We start from the raw sequence: 17,712 nt of genomic DNA, 5'->3' as shown, positions 1-17,712 counted from the left end.
ATTTGTCTGATTTCAACTGGGTGGCTTTCAACTGCGTAAGGTTCAAATCACGCAAGTTAAATGTGTATAAAATGCGATTTTGCTGTACATATGGATTAGGATGAGTTTCTTGATTCTTAGCATTAAGAATGTGTACACATTGAACATTACTCCCTCTCCCCCCAAAAAGAGAGACCGAAATGGGTTCATTATTCCTCGCTCATCTGTCCCAATACTAAATTTTGATTTTATGGTTCTCTTTACTAAGTTTTCTGTTGACTGTATGAGAACCAGAAGGGATTACACACACACACACACACAAACTCCAGCAGTTTGCTGTATTCTCTCAGCAAATACAGTGGCAAAACATATAAAATCACACACAAAAATCAGCCATGACCATGATAAGGATAAACACTGAGTGTAAACTTTGTGAGCACAAATTTGCCTTTCTTTTTTCAGAAAGAAAGATATTTTTAAGGAGTATTATCAGGGATGTTCTAGAGTGTTTTTTTTATTCAGATTTTGCAAATGTTAGTGTTTTTTTAGAATCCACAGATGATTGGGCAATAGCTTGCTTCTGAGGTGCAAAGCTGATAGAAATGGAATTGCTCATAAACCAGGCAGTGAAACAATTAATATTTCCACTACTGTATCTCAAATGTGGCCTTAACACATAACTACATTGCTAGAGTTTTTGTTTGTAATTTATAGTAAGATGGAAGTTTTTAGTAAGATGTTTTTTAAATTTTGATCTAAAATAAAGTAGTATTTTCGTGCATTTGAACCTTTGTAGAGTTCCAGTTTTGTATGTAGGCTTTAAGGTATCTGGGGACCATGTAAAAATGGACGAGACTCTTGTCACTATGCATCTGGAAACAATGTCAAGTCTTGGCACCCTCTTGCAGCTAGTCAAAGGACAACATTCATAACTCAAGAGGAAAAAATGTCACTTTATTGTGTAAAAAGTATATAGTCCTGATTGTATAAAAAGCATATCCCTGCACCAAACATGGATGGTTGCTGCAATTGTTGTTCAACTTTTGAAGCTAACAAAACACACAATTTAAAATATGGCACAACATTTCACATGGGCTGCCAAAGACCCCTGGCATTATGAAGGAAGAGGCAAAGTGCAACAGAAAGAAAAAGTGGTTTATGTATTCAGGCCGAGACAGGCTTAATTTCTGCTTTAAAATAAATTATCGGAAGGCAACCCCACCCGCAGCTACATCTTACAAAATATATTACTAAAAAACTTGTCATAAAATCGTATGGCTATAGGCCTAACTTAGGCCATCATACTTAAGGCGTTAATAGTCAAGCTCTCTGATAACCAGAGTTGGAAGTAAAATTCCTCACAGTGAAGCCCTTTTCATTATTAATTCTTTTAGCACTTTCTCAACATGTGATGCTGAACCAGGCTCTGGTACGCCTCCCCCCAGCATGGCACAGACTGGAGCAATACAAGAACAAGTAATGAGCGCTGTGAACCAGCACACTGCTCATTTGCATCAAGCCAGTTAATTTGTAACTAGGGTTTAACATTATTTTTGAAGCAGACCATTAGTCTTCCCAGCGAAAGCTGCAACCACCACTTAAAGAAATTAGTAAGGATGTACCCAGAATCTTCTCCTGCCCCTTGACACCCCTGGATCCGGCTCAAGCCTGGATCCCAAACCAATTGGGAGTGGGGCAGAGGCATACAGGCTTGAGCCGGATCTGGGCTGTCAAGGGGGCATGGGAAAGAGAGGAAGGCAGCAGCCTCTGCAAAACAGCACAGGGCTGTTTGCAAGAAGGCTTTTAAACAGCCCCACTCTGCACTTTGGCTATATCCACCTGTTATCAGCAAGGAAAAACTGGTAGTTACACAGTTGCTCCTCTTTTTGAGAGCCATTTTGGCTCATGACACATCACAGGTGGGGAACCTCCAGCCCTTTTGCTGTTGCTGGGCTACATCTTGCCTCATCTGTGACCATCAGCCATGTTGGCTGAGCGTGATGGGAGTTGGAGTCCACACTGTAATGTGGTGGTTGTTTTTATGTGCAGAGGATTCTATTTGGAGTCCTTTACTGGAGCAGCAGAGAGGTCAAGGCCAGTCCCAGCAACTTCTAGATTTCTTTCCCCAACCTAAAACATCTGGAAGGGCAGTGGCTCATTCTGGAAAGGATGGGTCTGAGGTGGGGAACCTCAGGCCTAGAGGCCAAATTTATCCCTCTCTTATCTGTCCCTCAGGACCCTCCTCACAGCGCAACCCCTCTTCCCAAGCCCCACACTTCCCAGATGTTTCTTTTGCCAGCTGAAATGTGTCCTTTAACTCTGATATTCCCTCTTGCTTAGTGCAATGGAGGATACAGAGATGTGTTTGTGGAAACCAGCCTACAGTGCACAAAAAGGTAAAACTTGGGTTAACTGCTCTGCCCTCTTTCGCCTTAGGCCCTGCTCACTGCTGGTGATTTCCAGATGCGAATATGGGCCCTTGGACTGGGAAAAGGTCCGTTGCCCCTAGGCAAGGCCAGTGAGAGGAGCAGTAGTCAAGTTCTATGTGGAAGCCACTAGTTCCTTCTGGAAGGTTCTGCTACAGAATGATGGATGGGGCCTCCTGCTGGTTCAAAGGATCACAGCCGTCTGTGTTAGGTCTCTGTGTCTTCTGTGTAGTCTTCATTCTCTCCTCCTGCAAGTGGAAAACTGTTTGATTTCCCTAACAGTTCATAGTGGAAACTGTTGGGACGCCTGGAGAAGCAATTGTTACACTTCTGTCGGCCTGCGGAGCTGCTGCAGCAAAAGTGCTTTATGTTGAACGTGGCACTAACCAGAAGCAGCAAGGATAAGATTCCTATAAACCATCCCTTACTGTAAAAAAACAAAATAAAAATACTATTAATAATGTTAATCGATGAAAATAATAATCAACATGTTTACAGTGCCTTAACAAGCCAGCCTGCGAACTGACAATAGAAGTCAAAAGATTCCCATTTCATCCTTGTAATCGCTTTGCTAAAATAGACTTGTTCCAGCGGATGAGGCTAGAACTAATGGCCTTTGGCTGCAGGAGGGGAGACTGTGCTTGAACATTAGAAGGAGCTTCCTGATGGCAAGGCCAGATGGGACCGATTCCCTAGAGAGGTGGTGAGCATCTCCCATGGTGCAGATTCTTCAAAGCAGAGGCACACACTGCATAGTCAAAACTATGGAATTTGCTCCCGTGGGCGGCAACGATGGCTAACAACTTGGATAGCTTTCAAAGAGAATGGGACAAAATTCATGGAGGAAAAGGCTAACAAAGGCTACCAGCTGCCATGGCTATGCTCCACCTCCAGAGTGGTATTTCTGAATACCACTTTCTGGGATTTGCAGGTGCAGAGTGCTCAGTTCCTGCTTGCAGCCTTCCTGTAGGCATTGGGTTGGCCACCGTGAGACCAGGTTGCTGGTCTAGATGGGCCACTGGCCTGATCCAACAGACCCCTTCTTGTGTCCTGATAAGGATGGACAGCTGTCTATTGGGGGTGATCTGTACTGCCTGCACTGGGCAATGGGCTGGACCACGCAGAGGTGGAGGCAGCCTTGTAGACTAGGACTCTGCGACCAGCTCTATTACAGGAGGCTAGAAAATATTACAACACACAACCACACTACAAAAACACAAAGCACACAACTTACATTGTAAACCCAAGGAGCACACCTTCCTCATCAGCCTTCAGCAAGCACTGCCCTGTGAGAGAGAGATGCATTTAGATGCTTAATTGCCAAGCACAAGGGACAAGGCAAATCTCCAATGCAGCAAATAGACTGAAACAGATCCATGAAGGCTTAATTGTCGCGTCAGATCAAGAGCCTAGATTTCTCTTGATGTCCTAAAAGGGATGGGCAGGACAGTTTGCTCAAGATGAACGCAGGTGACAACTGTGTAGGGGTGGGATGGCGACAAAAAAGAGACGACGCCCCTAGTGCTCTAACTTGTTTCAAGGAATTCCTTCTCAAAGAATCCATACATTCCATCAGACTCGATCCATTTGTAATCTGCTCAACTTCAAGCATTCAAAGATCAAGACATAGTAACTTTGGTTCTAATGCAACTGGAGCTTAAGCACCCTTGAAATCGACGAGATTTCCAATGGGACTCAAGCAGGTCTTAACTTCACCTGGCTCAAAGCCTCAATTTACAGTGTTTACACTCCTTGGGAAAGAGGCACCCCTGAAATGCACCAGGAATAATGTCCGCTTCCCACCCCCCTTTTCTATACAGTGGCATCCTCCCATTTTCCATTTCTTACAGCTTTTTGACCCGTCTTCTTCCCTTGTACATTGCACCACTAGAAAGCTACCCCAAAATCCACAGGCACTCTCGAATGTAGACCAAGAAGAGAGTAGCTGGGATATATGAAGCCATCAAATCTCTTGGCCTATTCAGCACGGTACCGCTATTCTGACTGGCAGCAGCCTGGGAGAGAAAGAGCTGTCCCAGGTATAACACCACAGAGAAGAACCATATGGCTGAGGCAGAGCAACAGCCTCACATGCAAAAGCTTCCAGGTTCAATCTCCAGGTAGGGCTAAGACAGGCAAAGGCAACCTCGGACCTCCAGATGTTTTGGGACTACAACTCCCATGATCCCTAGCTAACAGGACCAGTGGTCAGGGATGATGGGAATTGTAGTCTCAAAACATCCAGAGGGCCAAGGTTGCCTGTGCCTGGGCTAAGATGTAAGAAAAGCACTGAGGCCTAATTTGATCAATAGAATACCTGGCCTCTAGTGAGTTGGGCTTTTATGCTGTACTTTAGAATTGGCCCTTTTCTTCAGGTTGTCTGTTTAAAAAAGGCTACCTGTCACTTGCCTCAATATGTTTTGTTTCTCTCAGTCAGCATGTTACACTTTTCTACTATTAAAGCTTTGCTTCATATATATGTATGAGTGAGGAGATATTTCCCTGGCAGGAGGGCTGATTTTTAGCCAGCCCCCTCCACAACATGAGAGAGATCCCTGCCCAAAGCCCTGGAGAGCAGCTGGCAGTCAGGGAAGACAATACTGAGATTGGTGGGCCAATGAGTCAGAGTCAAAATAAGGCCTCTTCCTATCTTTCCAGGACCCTTTTAAACAGGAAGCAAAAAGGCCAAGGGCCAAACCTTCCGAAAGAAAAGCTCAGGCTGTGTCTCCTCCTGAGTCACGAGGCCCTGAGCCACCTACCTGTGACTACGTCGTCAGGCAGGGGGCATTCAGCAGAAACGTTGCAACTGCCCGTCTTCCGATCACAAGGACGCTGGTTTGGGCAGGGACAGGCATCCTGGCAGTTTGGCCCGTACCGTCCACTGGGGCAGGCTGAGAAAACAATCACAGGGAAGACAAGTTGGGGGTTACACAACAGCAAGCAGGCCAGGGAAACACATGGCAGAATGAGGCCTGGCTCTCTGTCTTACAGCAGGGTTTTCAGGCACGGATGAGCAGCTGATTGCCAAGGCTTGTAAAGCCCTTCTGCCTTTGCCCAGAACAAGCTGTTCTTACAGAGGCTAACCAGACACCTGTGGGGAAACCAGAAAGCAGGACGTGTGTGCAAGAGCACTCTCGTCTCCTGTGGTTTCTGGCACCTAGTATTCAGAAGCATGAATACCCCGACTGTGGAAGCAGAACAGAGCCATTGGGGCTAATAACCATGAATTTGTCCAATCCATTCATGTTGGTGGTCCTCACTGCCTCCAGTGGCAGTGAGTTCCACAGTTTAACAGTGCACTGTGTGTAGAATCTGTGATGCAAACAAAGAAGATGTGGAAAGGTTGGACATTCTTCATCCACTAGCTGGCTCCACTGAGCCTCTCCTGTCAGCTAACTCGCCCATTTCTTCGGTGCTTACACCCTGTCTTCCGGCTGTCCCAATTTCTTTGGAGCCCAAAGCATGCCTCCCCACATGAAGGAATTATAAAGGCTGGGAGGGGAGCAGTGACAGTCACAAGTACCAGGTGCAGACAGTGCTGTTTTAACCAGCAAGCTTTAACTCAGCAAGAAGGGAGTAGAGCAAATACGTTATCGCCACAGCCAAGTTAAAATAAGCAAATCTCTCACCTTCTTCGCAATGCGTGCCTTGGTACCCAGCTGAGCAATTGCAAGTTCCGTGGACAGGGTCACAGGCACCACCATTGAGGCAGAGGCACTTCTGAAGGCAGCCGTCGCCATAGGAACCAGGAGCACAGGCTATGGCAGAAGAGACAGAGGGAGGGAGGAGACCACATGCAAAACACCATGAGAACTTTGGGTGGCAAGGAATATATATTTCCTGTTTATTTGCTTTGGAAAAATTATATACAGCACTTTATTCTACAAAAAGAAAACAACCTAAAATCCTTTACAAAAAAAGAATAAAGCAATAAAATTATCAGTTAAAAACCAATTTAAAATCTTCAGAAATAAGCTAAAAGCCTAATGAAAGCACATGCCAGCATTCCACAGGTGTGGGTAGGCTTGTCTAAACAAAAATGTTTTTAGTAGGCGCCAGAAAGGTGCCTTTGCTGTAAGTACTCTGCCTGATGTCAATAATGCGAGCCAAAGCGAAGGTGCTGCCATGCTAAAACGCTGCTTTCTTACAAATGCTGAACAAATATTATGTGCCACTTTTAACGGGGCCAGTTCAGAGCAGTCAAGTGGGCTTATATAGGGCAAAGCGATCTCGCAGGTAAACTGCTCCCAAGCTGTTAAGGGCTTTATATACTAACAGTAATAAACTAATTGAACTTGGCCTGGGAGGAAGCCAGTGCAGATCTTTGAGCAGAGGTGCTATATGCTGGTGGGGTGTCAGTCCCATGGGCAGCTGTGCAGCAGCATTCTGCATTGCCTGCAACTTCCAGGTCAAGAGCAAGGGAAGCCCCAATATAACTGCATTATACGAAAGTAGACTATTTGTTCAATTGGCTCAGTACTGTCTGCACTGATTGGCAGCAGCTTCCATGCTTTCAGAATGGCCGACTTGCCCAGCCTTCCCCACAGACGCCAGGATTTTTTATTTATAGATGTATTTATATACCGACAATTGATACAATGCAAGGATTGTACCTGGGACCCTTCTGCATTCCAAGCACATGTTCTACCAGTGAGCTGCTCCCCTCCCAACGTGGCAGCCTCCAAATGTTGCTAGACTACAGCTCCCATCATGCCTGACCAAAGCCTCACTTGCTGGGGCTGATGGGATCTGGAATCCAACAGCAAGAACAGCCAGAGAATACCTGCTGGCTTTCCCTGCTACGAAGGGTCACACACACAGTTATTCCAACCTTGAATTTAAGCACAGATGATAAGGACCTTGCATGGACATGAGTAAGCTGGATAAGGGGGGAACTGTGGATCTCTCCATCCCCCACATCTGTCCCAGGACAGAAAATTCAGCCCATGTCATTTCTGCAGTTTGCATAAGCTCCTCCTTCTTTTGCAATAAATCACAACAATAATAAAAAACTCAGCATTTGGTGGCCACAATGCAGGCCACCAAAAGTGCCTCCCCCCAACACATGTAGCAAAGTCAAGATAGAAAAGTCAATCACGTTGTAAGTTGCCCTGGAAATATTTATTTACCGTAGTTAATTTCTATCCTGACCAAAGAATGCTTGGAGCAAGGAACACAAAGTAAAGCAATAAAAGAAGAACAAGGCAATAAAATCAATAAAATTGGAGAAAAACAGCTACTGCCAATTCAATCAACTGCAGCGTATTTTCAAGGACTGTAACAATTCAGCTTATTATTTGGCCAAAGGGAGAAAAGTTTGTTTTGTTTTGTTTGAGTTTATACTCTGCCCCACAATAGCTGGGGCCGATGGAACTTGCGGTCCAAGACCACTGGAGGGCACTAGGTTGGCAAATGCTGCCCTAACTTTTGCAATTGGTTTCCCAAGTTACAAACTGATGCAATAAATAAATATTCACAAACACACACAACTCTCCAAAGGAAGGATTGTTAGGAAGGAAATCCAGCTACCTTCACTGCAGTTGGGGCTCTGCCAGCCAGCATCACAAAGACATCCCTCTGCAATAAAGGGGGAAAGAAGAAATGGATGTGATTTTGGAGCAGTGAGATCATGGGCACAGAGAGGTAAGTTGTGGCACAACTGGGAATAGAGTCACCAGTGCCGGCAATGGAGGGGATTCAGGACAGAACGTGGGATTTTCAGATAAGCCATGCCCAAGGGGAAACGGAGGATATTTGGGGAATATTATTATTAAATTAGTCACCTTATTTTTCAATGACAACTCAAAGCAACTGAAAACATTTGAAGAAAGTAACAAACACGTAATACATTAAAACAGCATTAACACGTCTAAAAGACAGTTCTATTTAAAAACAAGCAAACCCACCAACACAAAAAGGAAACAGATAGTTAAAAGCCAAAGGCCACTTTAAGGGGCGAAGGGGAGCCTGGGGGGCAAACACAGCTCTGTCCTCCAAGACGGGGGATTCAGGAGGAGTAGGTGGGAAACTGCCACCACTGCTCCTATGCTGGATACCAAGAAGTTGCTTCACTCTGCCCAATGGTAGAGCCAGTATCCTAACAAATCAGAACAGGTTAGTCCGAGGCTGCCTTTAACCAAAAGAAAAAGAGGAGTGAAAAAGCATCCCCTGCTATATATCCAAGGGTTTTTAAAAACCCCAATTTGCCCAGAAGCAGTCTCGGCAGGAGTCCCACTTGTTAATAGCAATGTGCTTTCTAGAACCCTAATTCTATAGGCAGCCTCTAAATCAAGGGCGCTGTGGGGACGTGGGTGGAGCTGTGGGTTAAACCACAGAGCCTAGGACTTGCCGATCAGAAGGTCGGCGGTTCGAATCCCCGCGACGGGGTGAGCTTCCATTGCTCGGTCCCTGCTCCTGCCAACCTAGCAGTTTGAAAGCACGTCAAAGTGCAAGTAGATCAATAGGTAGCGCTCCAGCGGGAAGGTAAACGCCTTTTCCATGCGCTGCTCTGGTTCGCCAGAAGCAGCTTAGTCATGCTGGCCACATGACCCGGAAGCTGTATGCCGGCTCCCTTGGCCAATAAAGCGAGATACGACTGGACCTAATGGTCAGGGGTCCCTTTACCTTTACTTGCTACTAGTGATGTGTTTCTCTATAGGCAGCCCTGACTTGGAGGCTGGGCACCTGTTCTACCTGACCCACATGCTCACACCTCTCTCAGCCTACGTGGCCTTGCCTTCTGTACAGATTCCATGCAGGGTGCAGTTGGAAGAGCCGCAGTCCAAGACATCGCATGCTGGTCCTCTCCAGAGAGCTCCGTCGCACTGGCATTCCCCAAGGACGCAGTTCCCATGCCCACTGCAGTCCGGAGGCTGGCAGGCAGGTTCGTGGACACACAGGATAGTCGAAACCTGCCTGGGGCAGCGCCACATGGGGTAAGGTTTGCTAGGGAGAAAGAAATACTGATTGCACCAAAAGAAAAACAACAACAGCCAGGCTAAGCCCTAGTACGCATCCTGACCCTTCTTTAATGCTGGCAGAAACAGTGAGGTTTCTCAGCTGTAGGAACTTCTTTTGACACTGATGAGGACCCACAGAAAACTGTCTCACCCCCCAAACATAGCCTGACCACTTCAGGACCAGAAGTGTGATATCAGGGGGCTCTTTCTGCATTGTCCACGAGTACAGGGTCGAGCTCCCCTTTAGCAAACAGCGACAGCACCTACCAGTGATCTGAAGGGTAACTAGCAAGCGTTCCATTCAAGACCAGGGTTGCAGACCCTCCGCCGTCCAAGTTGATGGCATTGACAACGCCTTGCTGCTTCAGGAAATCAGCCATATCCCAAAGGCTGAGGCTGTGCAAACGATAAAGGGGATAGCTGTAAGAAGATGCCTTGCATAGGCGGAAGAAGAGTAAGGGCCGGCCCTATCCTTAGGCGGAGGAAGGAGGCAAATGCTGGAGAGCAGGGAGCGAAAGTTAAGTGTTAGGGCTGGATGAGCCATGTGGCATGCTCTGTTCCTGCCCATGCTAGACTGTGGTCCTTGTGTGTAGTGGAATGTTCTGGCACATTAACAGTGTCAACACAAGATTAAACTGCTAGGCTTTTGTACCTGACTTCACCATCTGCCTCAGGCAGTGAGAAGTTTTAGGGCAGCCCTGAAAAGAGAACCAGCGATTATTGTAGCACAGACAAGATAACAGCTTTAGGGTTGGGTTGGTGGGAATGACCATATATTTTCATGTGAGAGAGAATTCACGTACCACAACTTTCCAAACCTGGCTCTGCTTTCTTTAAGAAGAGAGTCAATTCAGGTCATTAAAAAAAGAAGGCTCTTTCATATAGGCCTGGTTAACCAAACCGTGGTTTAATTTAATCATCTGAACCTGCCCCTGTGCCTTAGCCTGTAAGCCGTGATTTACTTCACTTAGCATAAACTAAGGTTTGCAAACTAACCTCTTAGCATTATGGGCGAACCAGGATACATTAAAGAATCATACTTGTCTGGTGCAAGGCAGGCCTGGTTCATACATGACACTAAGTCCTCTGCGATTGTTTAAGCCTTAGTTTGCTAAACAAACCAGAACCAAGTGTCCCTACACCATGGTTTATTGAACCACGGCTTAGTGTTATGCCCAAATCTCACCACTCTTTGTTGAGTCATAGGATGGAAAGTCCTCAGACACCTACATGTTAAATGCTAGCACCTACAGTTGGATTCCTTATTTAACTTTTCTCCTGAATTGTTACTTAAATAAAAAAGGAAAACTGACCCACAACACATCAAGGAGACAAAGAGACCCTCCAAACAGAGCTCAGTCTGAGGCATGGATCACCTGCCCCACTAGGAGGAATGACTTAAAAAACTACAGACTTACCCCCTTGTATGTGTCTGCCCATCAAAGTGTGCCAACACCAGCTGTCCTTGCCTGTCATGCCCCACGGCTGTCCTGGCAGACACAGTATTGATGAACTTGTCAAACGTACCTACCACAAAGGGGTGGGGAGAAAGAGAGACAAAGTACAAATAGCTGAGAAACATAATCACTCTGCTACAAGGATGGTTTTTTTAAAAAAATAATCACAGGGCAAAACCTCTCCTTACAGCAGAATGGTGTATGCATGTTTTGTTTTTCTTAAATACTGTCTGCTTGAAGCTGGGTACCATCACGGCTCTGGTCTTTTGTTTCACCATATATAAACATATGTATTTAATTTTCATGAGCATACAGACAAGAAACATAAATGTAATGAATCATTTGAAGAGAGAATACAAGAATTCAGTTTCGCTGAAGCGTGGGCATGGTGATTATAATGAAAGAACATAAAACCCCCCCAGATATCTGGTTCTGGGAAGGAAATAAAAATTAATACGATTAGCTGCAGTCCATTAACCACAAGTCACTGGTGTGTTTGAGGAGGTGCAAAATGGTTTTCTTTGTTGCATACAAATTCAATTAAACAGTACCACAAATCACCATTTGTCTTTTTGATTACCTTTTCCTAATGCTTACATCTTATATCTTAATTTTTCCATTAGGGCCATGGACAGCCTTGGCCTTGAGCCTGCTGAGCCTGGGGTGGTCTAGAGCTTGCTAGGTCAGGTCATGCCAGGACCTTCATGGAACATGTTCTTCCCCCGCCCAAGCCTTACTCACCAGAGGAACCAAGTGAATCCCATAGCTCTTCACCCACCCAACAGCGCAGAAAGCATGGTAGGTGGGGGGGGGGGGGAGGCACAGAAAGGCAGTGGGCCGAAGGAAAAGACGCAAGACACATCAGTTCCTTCCAGTCTTGGGTGGCTACGAAGCCTTGTGGGTGCTTCCCATTATGGACAGATCAATACACGTCCCCTGTTATCGCTTCTCCTCCCCTTCTGACCATCCAGTGCATCAGGCAGATAAAAGGAACAGGTCCCTTCCCCACATTTACCTGTTTCCTGCGTCTCGTCACATTCCACTGCCCGACTCTGATTCACGTAGACCTCCCCATCTCGCAAGAGCCAACCCACCCCGCTCACAAGCTGCACAAAGGGGTTGTCTTTAGCCAACACGTCCTCCTCAGAGAGGTAGCTGGAAAAGACAACAGAGGAGCCATGTTATAAGGAGGGAGAGACATTTGAAAATACAGTGGTGCCCCGCAAGACGAACGCCTCGCAAGACGGAAAACCTGCTAGACGAAAGGGTTTTCTGTTTTGGAGGTGCTTCGCAAAACAAATTTCCCTATGGGCTTGCTTCACAAGACGAAAAAGTCTTGCAAGTTCCTTCGGGTTTTTTTCCCTTTCCCCCCTTTTCCTAAGCCGCTAAACCGCTAATAGCGCTAATCCGCTAAGCTGTCAATGGGCTTGCTTCGCAAGACGAAAAAACCGCTATACGAAGAGCCTCACTGAACGAATTAATTTCGTCTTGCGAGGCACCACTGTATTTAAAGGACAATTCCTCTCTGGGAATTGTAGCTCTGTGGTGGGAACAGGGGCCCGCTCTCAGCACCTTTAATAAACCACACTTCCCAGGATCCTCTGGCAAAAGCCTTGACTGTGGTATGATACTGCTTTAATTGCCAGTGGATCAGGCTATCTCAGGAGGTGGTAGAGCTCTCCTATGAAGCAGAAGCTGAATGGCTCTCCATCCAGCCCCGAAGAGTGAGTTGACCTAAGTATGATCACCAATGTCCCTTCCAAGTTCACAGTTCACCATGACCTGAGGAATAGCTCAGGTGGAAGAGCATGAGACTAGTAATCTCAGGGTTGTGGCTTCGAGACCCACGTTGGGTGAAAGTTTCCTACGTTGCAGGGGGTTGAACTGCATGACCCTTGTAGTCCCTTCCAAACTCCAAGTCTGTGATCATGGTATCTCCCCTGCTTTCTTGGATTTCAGAAATCCTAGAAAGTCACTGCCAGTCAGTGTTGACCATGCTAAGCTAGATGGGCCAATGGCTTGACAGGTACTATGTGATTTCCAGCTCCCCCCACCTGGTTTAAAAGGAAGAGTTGCTGATTCCTTACCCAAAGACTAGAGTGCCATCCTTCCGGATGCCAAAATGAGCATTCTGAATCCCTCCAGAGGACTGGATGAGATGCCCGTCGCTCACAACATTCCCAAGGCACTCTCCGGTTTTCGTGTTGAAGTACCCCCCGTTCTGGGCCACAAGGCACTTGCCATGCCTGGCAGTCTCTTCCACCGTTGCTCGGCTGCGTTTACGGCAGCCCCCTGGCCCACCAGGCTCCAGCACAGAGAATGTCCTCAGGGGGTCCCTCACTGTAGTGAGATGGCCATAGACATGTCGACTATTCTGACCCTTTGGAGGGATGTCAGAGATGAAGATGCTTGTGACGGTCAGTGGAAAGACAGTGCTGTTATTGCTAGGCCAGGACTCATGTGTTGTGTTGCCGTGTCGGAGAGCTTGACAGTCCCGAACGTACCGATGGTGATGCCGCGGACCGTGTCGAGATGGAGGATACGGCAGTAATAGGTCATCGTTCAATGAATTCCTGAAATTTTACAAGTTTCCAATGTGAATCATACAGGTTCAGACTCACTAGCTTGCCCTGTCAAATCGTTTGCACCACCTTGCTTCTGTACAACATATGTTGGATACAAGGTTGACCCCAAAATGTTATTTGGAGCAAATTTCTAAAAATCTGTACAAAGCTGGGCCAAGAAATGCAAAACCCATATAATTAAATACGGACTGATAGATGGTGTCCTCAGTGTTACTACCCCTTTAACTGAAAAAGCATTGCGTTGCAAATAAAGTTGCAGAGTGGGACCTCCTGTTAGCTAAATATCATCTCCAAACTATGCAAGCCTCATAATGTTATTATTCTGTGAAATCTTAAATTCTAGATTATTTTTTGAATTATCATAGGATGTACTGAGGGACGCAGGTGGCGCTGTGGGTTAAAGCCTCAGTGCCTAGGACTTGCCGATCGAAAGGTCGGCGGTTCGAATCCCTGCGGCGGGGTGCGCTCCCGCTGCTCGGTCCCAGCGCCTGCCAACCTAGCAGTTCGAAAGCACCTCCGGGTGCAAGTAGATAAATAGGGACCGCTTACCAGCGGGAAGGTAAACGGCGTTTCCGTGTGCGGCTCTGGCTCGCCAGATGCAGCTTTGTCACGCTGGCCACGTGACCCGGAAGTGTCTCCGGACAGCGCTGGCCCCTGGCCTCTTAAGTGAGATGGGCGCACAACCCCAGAGTCTGTCAAGACTGGCCCGTACGGGCAGGGGTACCTTTACCTTTACCTTTACTGAGGAAGGCATTTAGAACTTGGAGTATATTTGGGTGGAAGAAATGCAATCTGTTATAAGACTGGTATCCATTAGGAAACACCACCTCTCCACCTACATGGAGTGAAGATCTTTCTGAGAGAACGCCTCTGTTTCACCACAAGCAGCTCTAATGAGCCATTAAAAGCCGTTCCATTAATGCTCAGGTAATAAACACATTAAGTTTGCTCTTTTCCCATGCCTGTCATTTTATATCGAGCTAAATAGGCCAGGGGAGGGGGCTGACCAAAGAAGAAACTCTGACTCAAGGGACTGCAAACAACTGCCACTAAGCATGTCAGAAATCAAAAGGGTGACAGGCAAGATCAGGCTTGTGCTTGGATGAGGAACCACACTTCGAGGGCTGAACATATGTAAGTAGGCAGTTCTGCACTACACTAGATCCTAAGGAAACCCACATTGTGTAAGAAGATGGAGGAACACTCAGTGGTTTTAAGAAAACTACTGCCCCCACTCCAGTGCCTTTTAATGCAGCTTGAGAGCCAGAAATTAAGGTGCCCTGAGTTTTCTCCACCACTGGAAAAACTTCACTCAATCTCTGTGTTGAAGCAACTGGAACAGAGGAAATGAAAAGCAACCATCCTAATAGGTCTCACTCCCCCATTTCCGCCTGACAAAACTACCACCAGGTTCTAGAACAGAACTAATTTAAACAAAAAAAATTCCTTCCAGTAGCACCTTAAAGACCAACTAAGTCAGTTCTTGGTATGAGCTTTCGTGTGCATGCACACTTCTTCACATGCATGCACACGAAAGCTCATACCAAGAACTGACTTAGTTGATCTTTAAGGTGCTACTGGAAGGAATTTTTTTTGTTTTGACTATGGCAGACCAACACGGCTACCTATCTGTAACTAGAACTAATTTAGTTACAAAGAAGAATGTTTGAGAAAACTGGAGTGCTTCCTGCACACAACGTCAGATCCACAAATGTGATAAGATGGGGAAGTACTGACGTGGCAGGATAAAGCTTTACTGTTGGAGGTGGGGTGGGAATGAAAGCATTTTTTTTTAATTAAAAGAGTTCTCTGCAAGGACTTGTATGCGTATGCATATAGACTCTCTAACCTTAAACAAAAAACACTCTGGGAATACGGCGCTATTCCAAAATCCTCTCCTTGTTCTACTACCTTTATATTTGCAAGCAGTGTTACTTGTTCAACGGGACATCAGCCCAGGTATTGTCAATTTGATCTCTTCGGCCTTCTTATCACCTGAGTTTCCTTCACGTACAAGCACAGCTAAAGATTAGCTAAATGCGGCGCGGGTGGTAAGAGCCGGAAACTCTCGCCCCCGCGCCCACAGGATGATTAGAGGTGGAAAGGCTTCTCCTCTGGTTTGAGCACTTACCAAGCTACGGCGTGACCCTGAACTCCCAGAAAGCAGCGGAGCAGCACCATAGAAAAAATGACCAAAGCAGTCGGTCGCTGCCCCTCGCCTACTCTATGCACTAGGCGCTCTATGGAGGCCGCCATATTGAGCCTGCCGCACGGTCACATGACAAGCCATCACGTGAAAAGTATTTCAAAAGCAGCAAAGCCAGGAGGGGAAAAAGGAAGTGTGGTTTCACTGCTCCTTCTGGTGGCAAACTAGCGGAGTCACAGAATTTGCTCGCCTGAGATTAGGAGGAGCAAGTGTCTTCTTGTTTTCGTTGTTTATTGTTGTGTCCTTAAGGCGGGCACTTACGCTGGAACAGGATGTGTATTTGCATAAAATTTGCATACGCTAATTTGACGCAAATAGTATGCTAATTTGATGCGAATTTAGAAATAACTACTGTAATTTAAACAGACATACCAAATCTCATCGTGATGGGAAAGACTGACCCGGGGGACCAGTGTGCCTTCTCTGTCCTCTGTCTAGGTGCTATCTCGTGGTGGGCAACTGCAACCCCCTCCTCCCTTTTATGACTTTAACTTATTTTTCAAGTGGGCGTTGGATCTGACAGCCTTTCAGACAGAGAGCTGTCCAGCACTCCAAACTGAGGGCCATCTTCTGTAAACTAAGACACACTGTCACCCGCTTTACAATCTAAAATTCGACACCAGGCAAACCGCAAGGGAAGGGGAAGGTGCTGGGTTGAGGTGGAAAGGAATATTTATTTATTACTACATTTATATCCCACGTTTTCTCCAAGTAGCTCAGTGATTTGAACCCTGCTCTCCCAGCAGCTAGTTCAGCATTCCAACCACTACACCGCATTTTGATTATCCCAGCTACATGTTGCTTAGGGTTGGGTGCAGGCTCCATTGCAATAGTGCAGCTAAGGCAGCAATCCTGACTAAGGTCACATCCACATCAGACATTTAAATCACACGACTTCCCCCAAAGACTTGGGAACTGTAGTTTACCCCTCACAAAGCTACACTTCCCAGAACCTTTAACAAACTACATTCTTTGGGATTCCAGGGATTGATGTTAGCTCCAAATGATTGCTAAAAAGCAGGTTTTTGCGTGGAAAGCTCCCGAGCCCCCCAAAAAGGTGCTATGACAAGGAGTTTTAAAGGATGGACCGTGTCTGGAAAGGTAAATGTGGATAAGCTGCTAGTTTCACTAAATTCAGTGGAGCTTTACTCCCACGTAAGTGGGGCTAGGATTGCACCCTTTAGGCCATTGCGTCATTTCCACTCTACCCTATTCCAGTCCTCTAATGGTATTTTGTTGGGATAGACAAGCAGTTTCCACCTGCTGCTTTGCACAGCTTGCTGCTCTGTGTGATGATTTTGCATTTGTCCCTGGGACTTGCTTACCTACTAGTTTCCTCAGCTGTGTTTACATGAAGCAGGTGGGGATAAGAATCTGTGAGCAACGGACAGCACATCACAAATCACTGGCCTAGCTCCTTTGTCTGCCCATTGAACCCACCCAACCACACCCAGCACCTGCTGCCTGAGGACAACACCCCACTGTCTAATGTTAGGGCAGGCCCTGAAATCTGTCAGCACCCCCACCTGCAGAGCAAAGGTACAAAAAGTGGGCAGAGAGTTTTTCCCCCCTTTAATTGTCATAACACTAGAAACTGGGGCCATCCAATGAAGCTGAATGTTGGGAGATTGTCAGGATAGACAAAATACTTCTTCATGCAGTGCATAGCTAATGCACCAAGCAAAAAGTTTGCTCTATAACCAGACCTTTGGCCTTCAACTATTTGTGACCTTTTAGAAATGAGGGGGATGTTCTAAATGCACACCCCACTCCTCCGCCCGCCCTTGGTTTTAATATATCTATGTGGGTTTGTTGGTTTGTTGGCTGTAAGTCACTTTGGGGAGTCTTGGGCAAGATAAAGCAATGAACGAATTTAATAAATAATAATTATAATTAAACTTTGGACTCGCTCCCACAGGAGGCAGTGATGGCGACCAACTTGGGTGACTTTAAAAGTGAATTGGACACATTCATGGAGGACAAGACTATCAATGAGCATTAGCCAATATGGCTATGCTCTGCCTCCTGGTCAGAAGAAAAAGACCCAGTTGCTGGAAACCACAGGAGGGGAGAGTGTTGTTGTGCTCCTGCCCCACTTTT

General features: G+C 46.3%; 1 protein-coding gene across 1 annotated transcript; it reads right to left on the bottom strand.

Moving 5' to 3' along the window:
* Positions 1-912: 912 nt before the first annotated feature.
* NAGPA (N-acetylglucosamine-1-phosphodiester alpha-N-acetylglucosaminidase) lies at positions 913-15,719 on the bottom strand. The gene is made up of 11 exons (XM_083710796.1): positions 15,538-15,719; positions 12,909-13,394; positions 11,837-11,976; positions 10,783-10,891; positions 9,632-9,760; positions 9,142-9,350; positions 7,935-7,982; positions 6,035-6,163; positions 5,165-5,296; positions 3,640-3,691; positions 913-2,832 (listed from the first exon to the last, which is right to left on the bottom strand). Exons 1-11 carry the CDS (start codon positions 15,660-15,662, stop codon positions 2,613-2,615), a joined length of 1,779 nt encoding a protein of 592 aa, XP_083566922.1. The 5' UTR covers positions 15,663-15,719; the 3' UTR covers positions 913-2,612.
* Between the last annotated feature and the right edge of the window lie 1,993 nt (positions 15,720-17,712).

This window comes from Podarcis gaigeae (genome assembly GCF_964106915.1).
Source record: "Podarcis gaigeae genome assembly, chromosome: 14".
Lineage (NCBI taxonomy): Eukaryota > Metazoa > Chordata > Lepidosauria > Squamata > Lacertidae > Podarcis > Podarcis gaigeae.
This window is presented reverse-complemented; position numbering and strand designations above follow the sequence as displayed.

Coding starts and splice junctions, on each gene's coding strand:
- NAGPA (XM_083710796.1), bottom strand. CDS start 15,662: ATGGCGGCCTCCATAGAGCGCCTAGTGCATAGAGTAGGCGAGGGGCAG. Junction 9,761..10,782: donor GGGCAGACACATACAAGGGG/GTAAGTCTGTAG, acceptor TCGTTTGCACAG/CCTCAGCCTTTGGGATATGG. Junction 7,983..9,141: donor GCATGGAATCTGTACAGAAG/GCAAGGCCACGT, acceptor CCTTTATTGCAG/AGGGATGTCTTTGTGATGCT.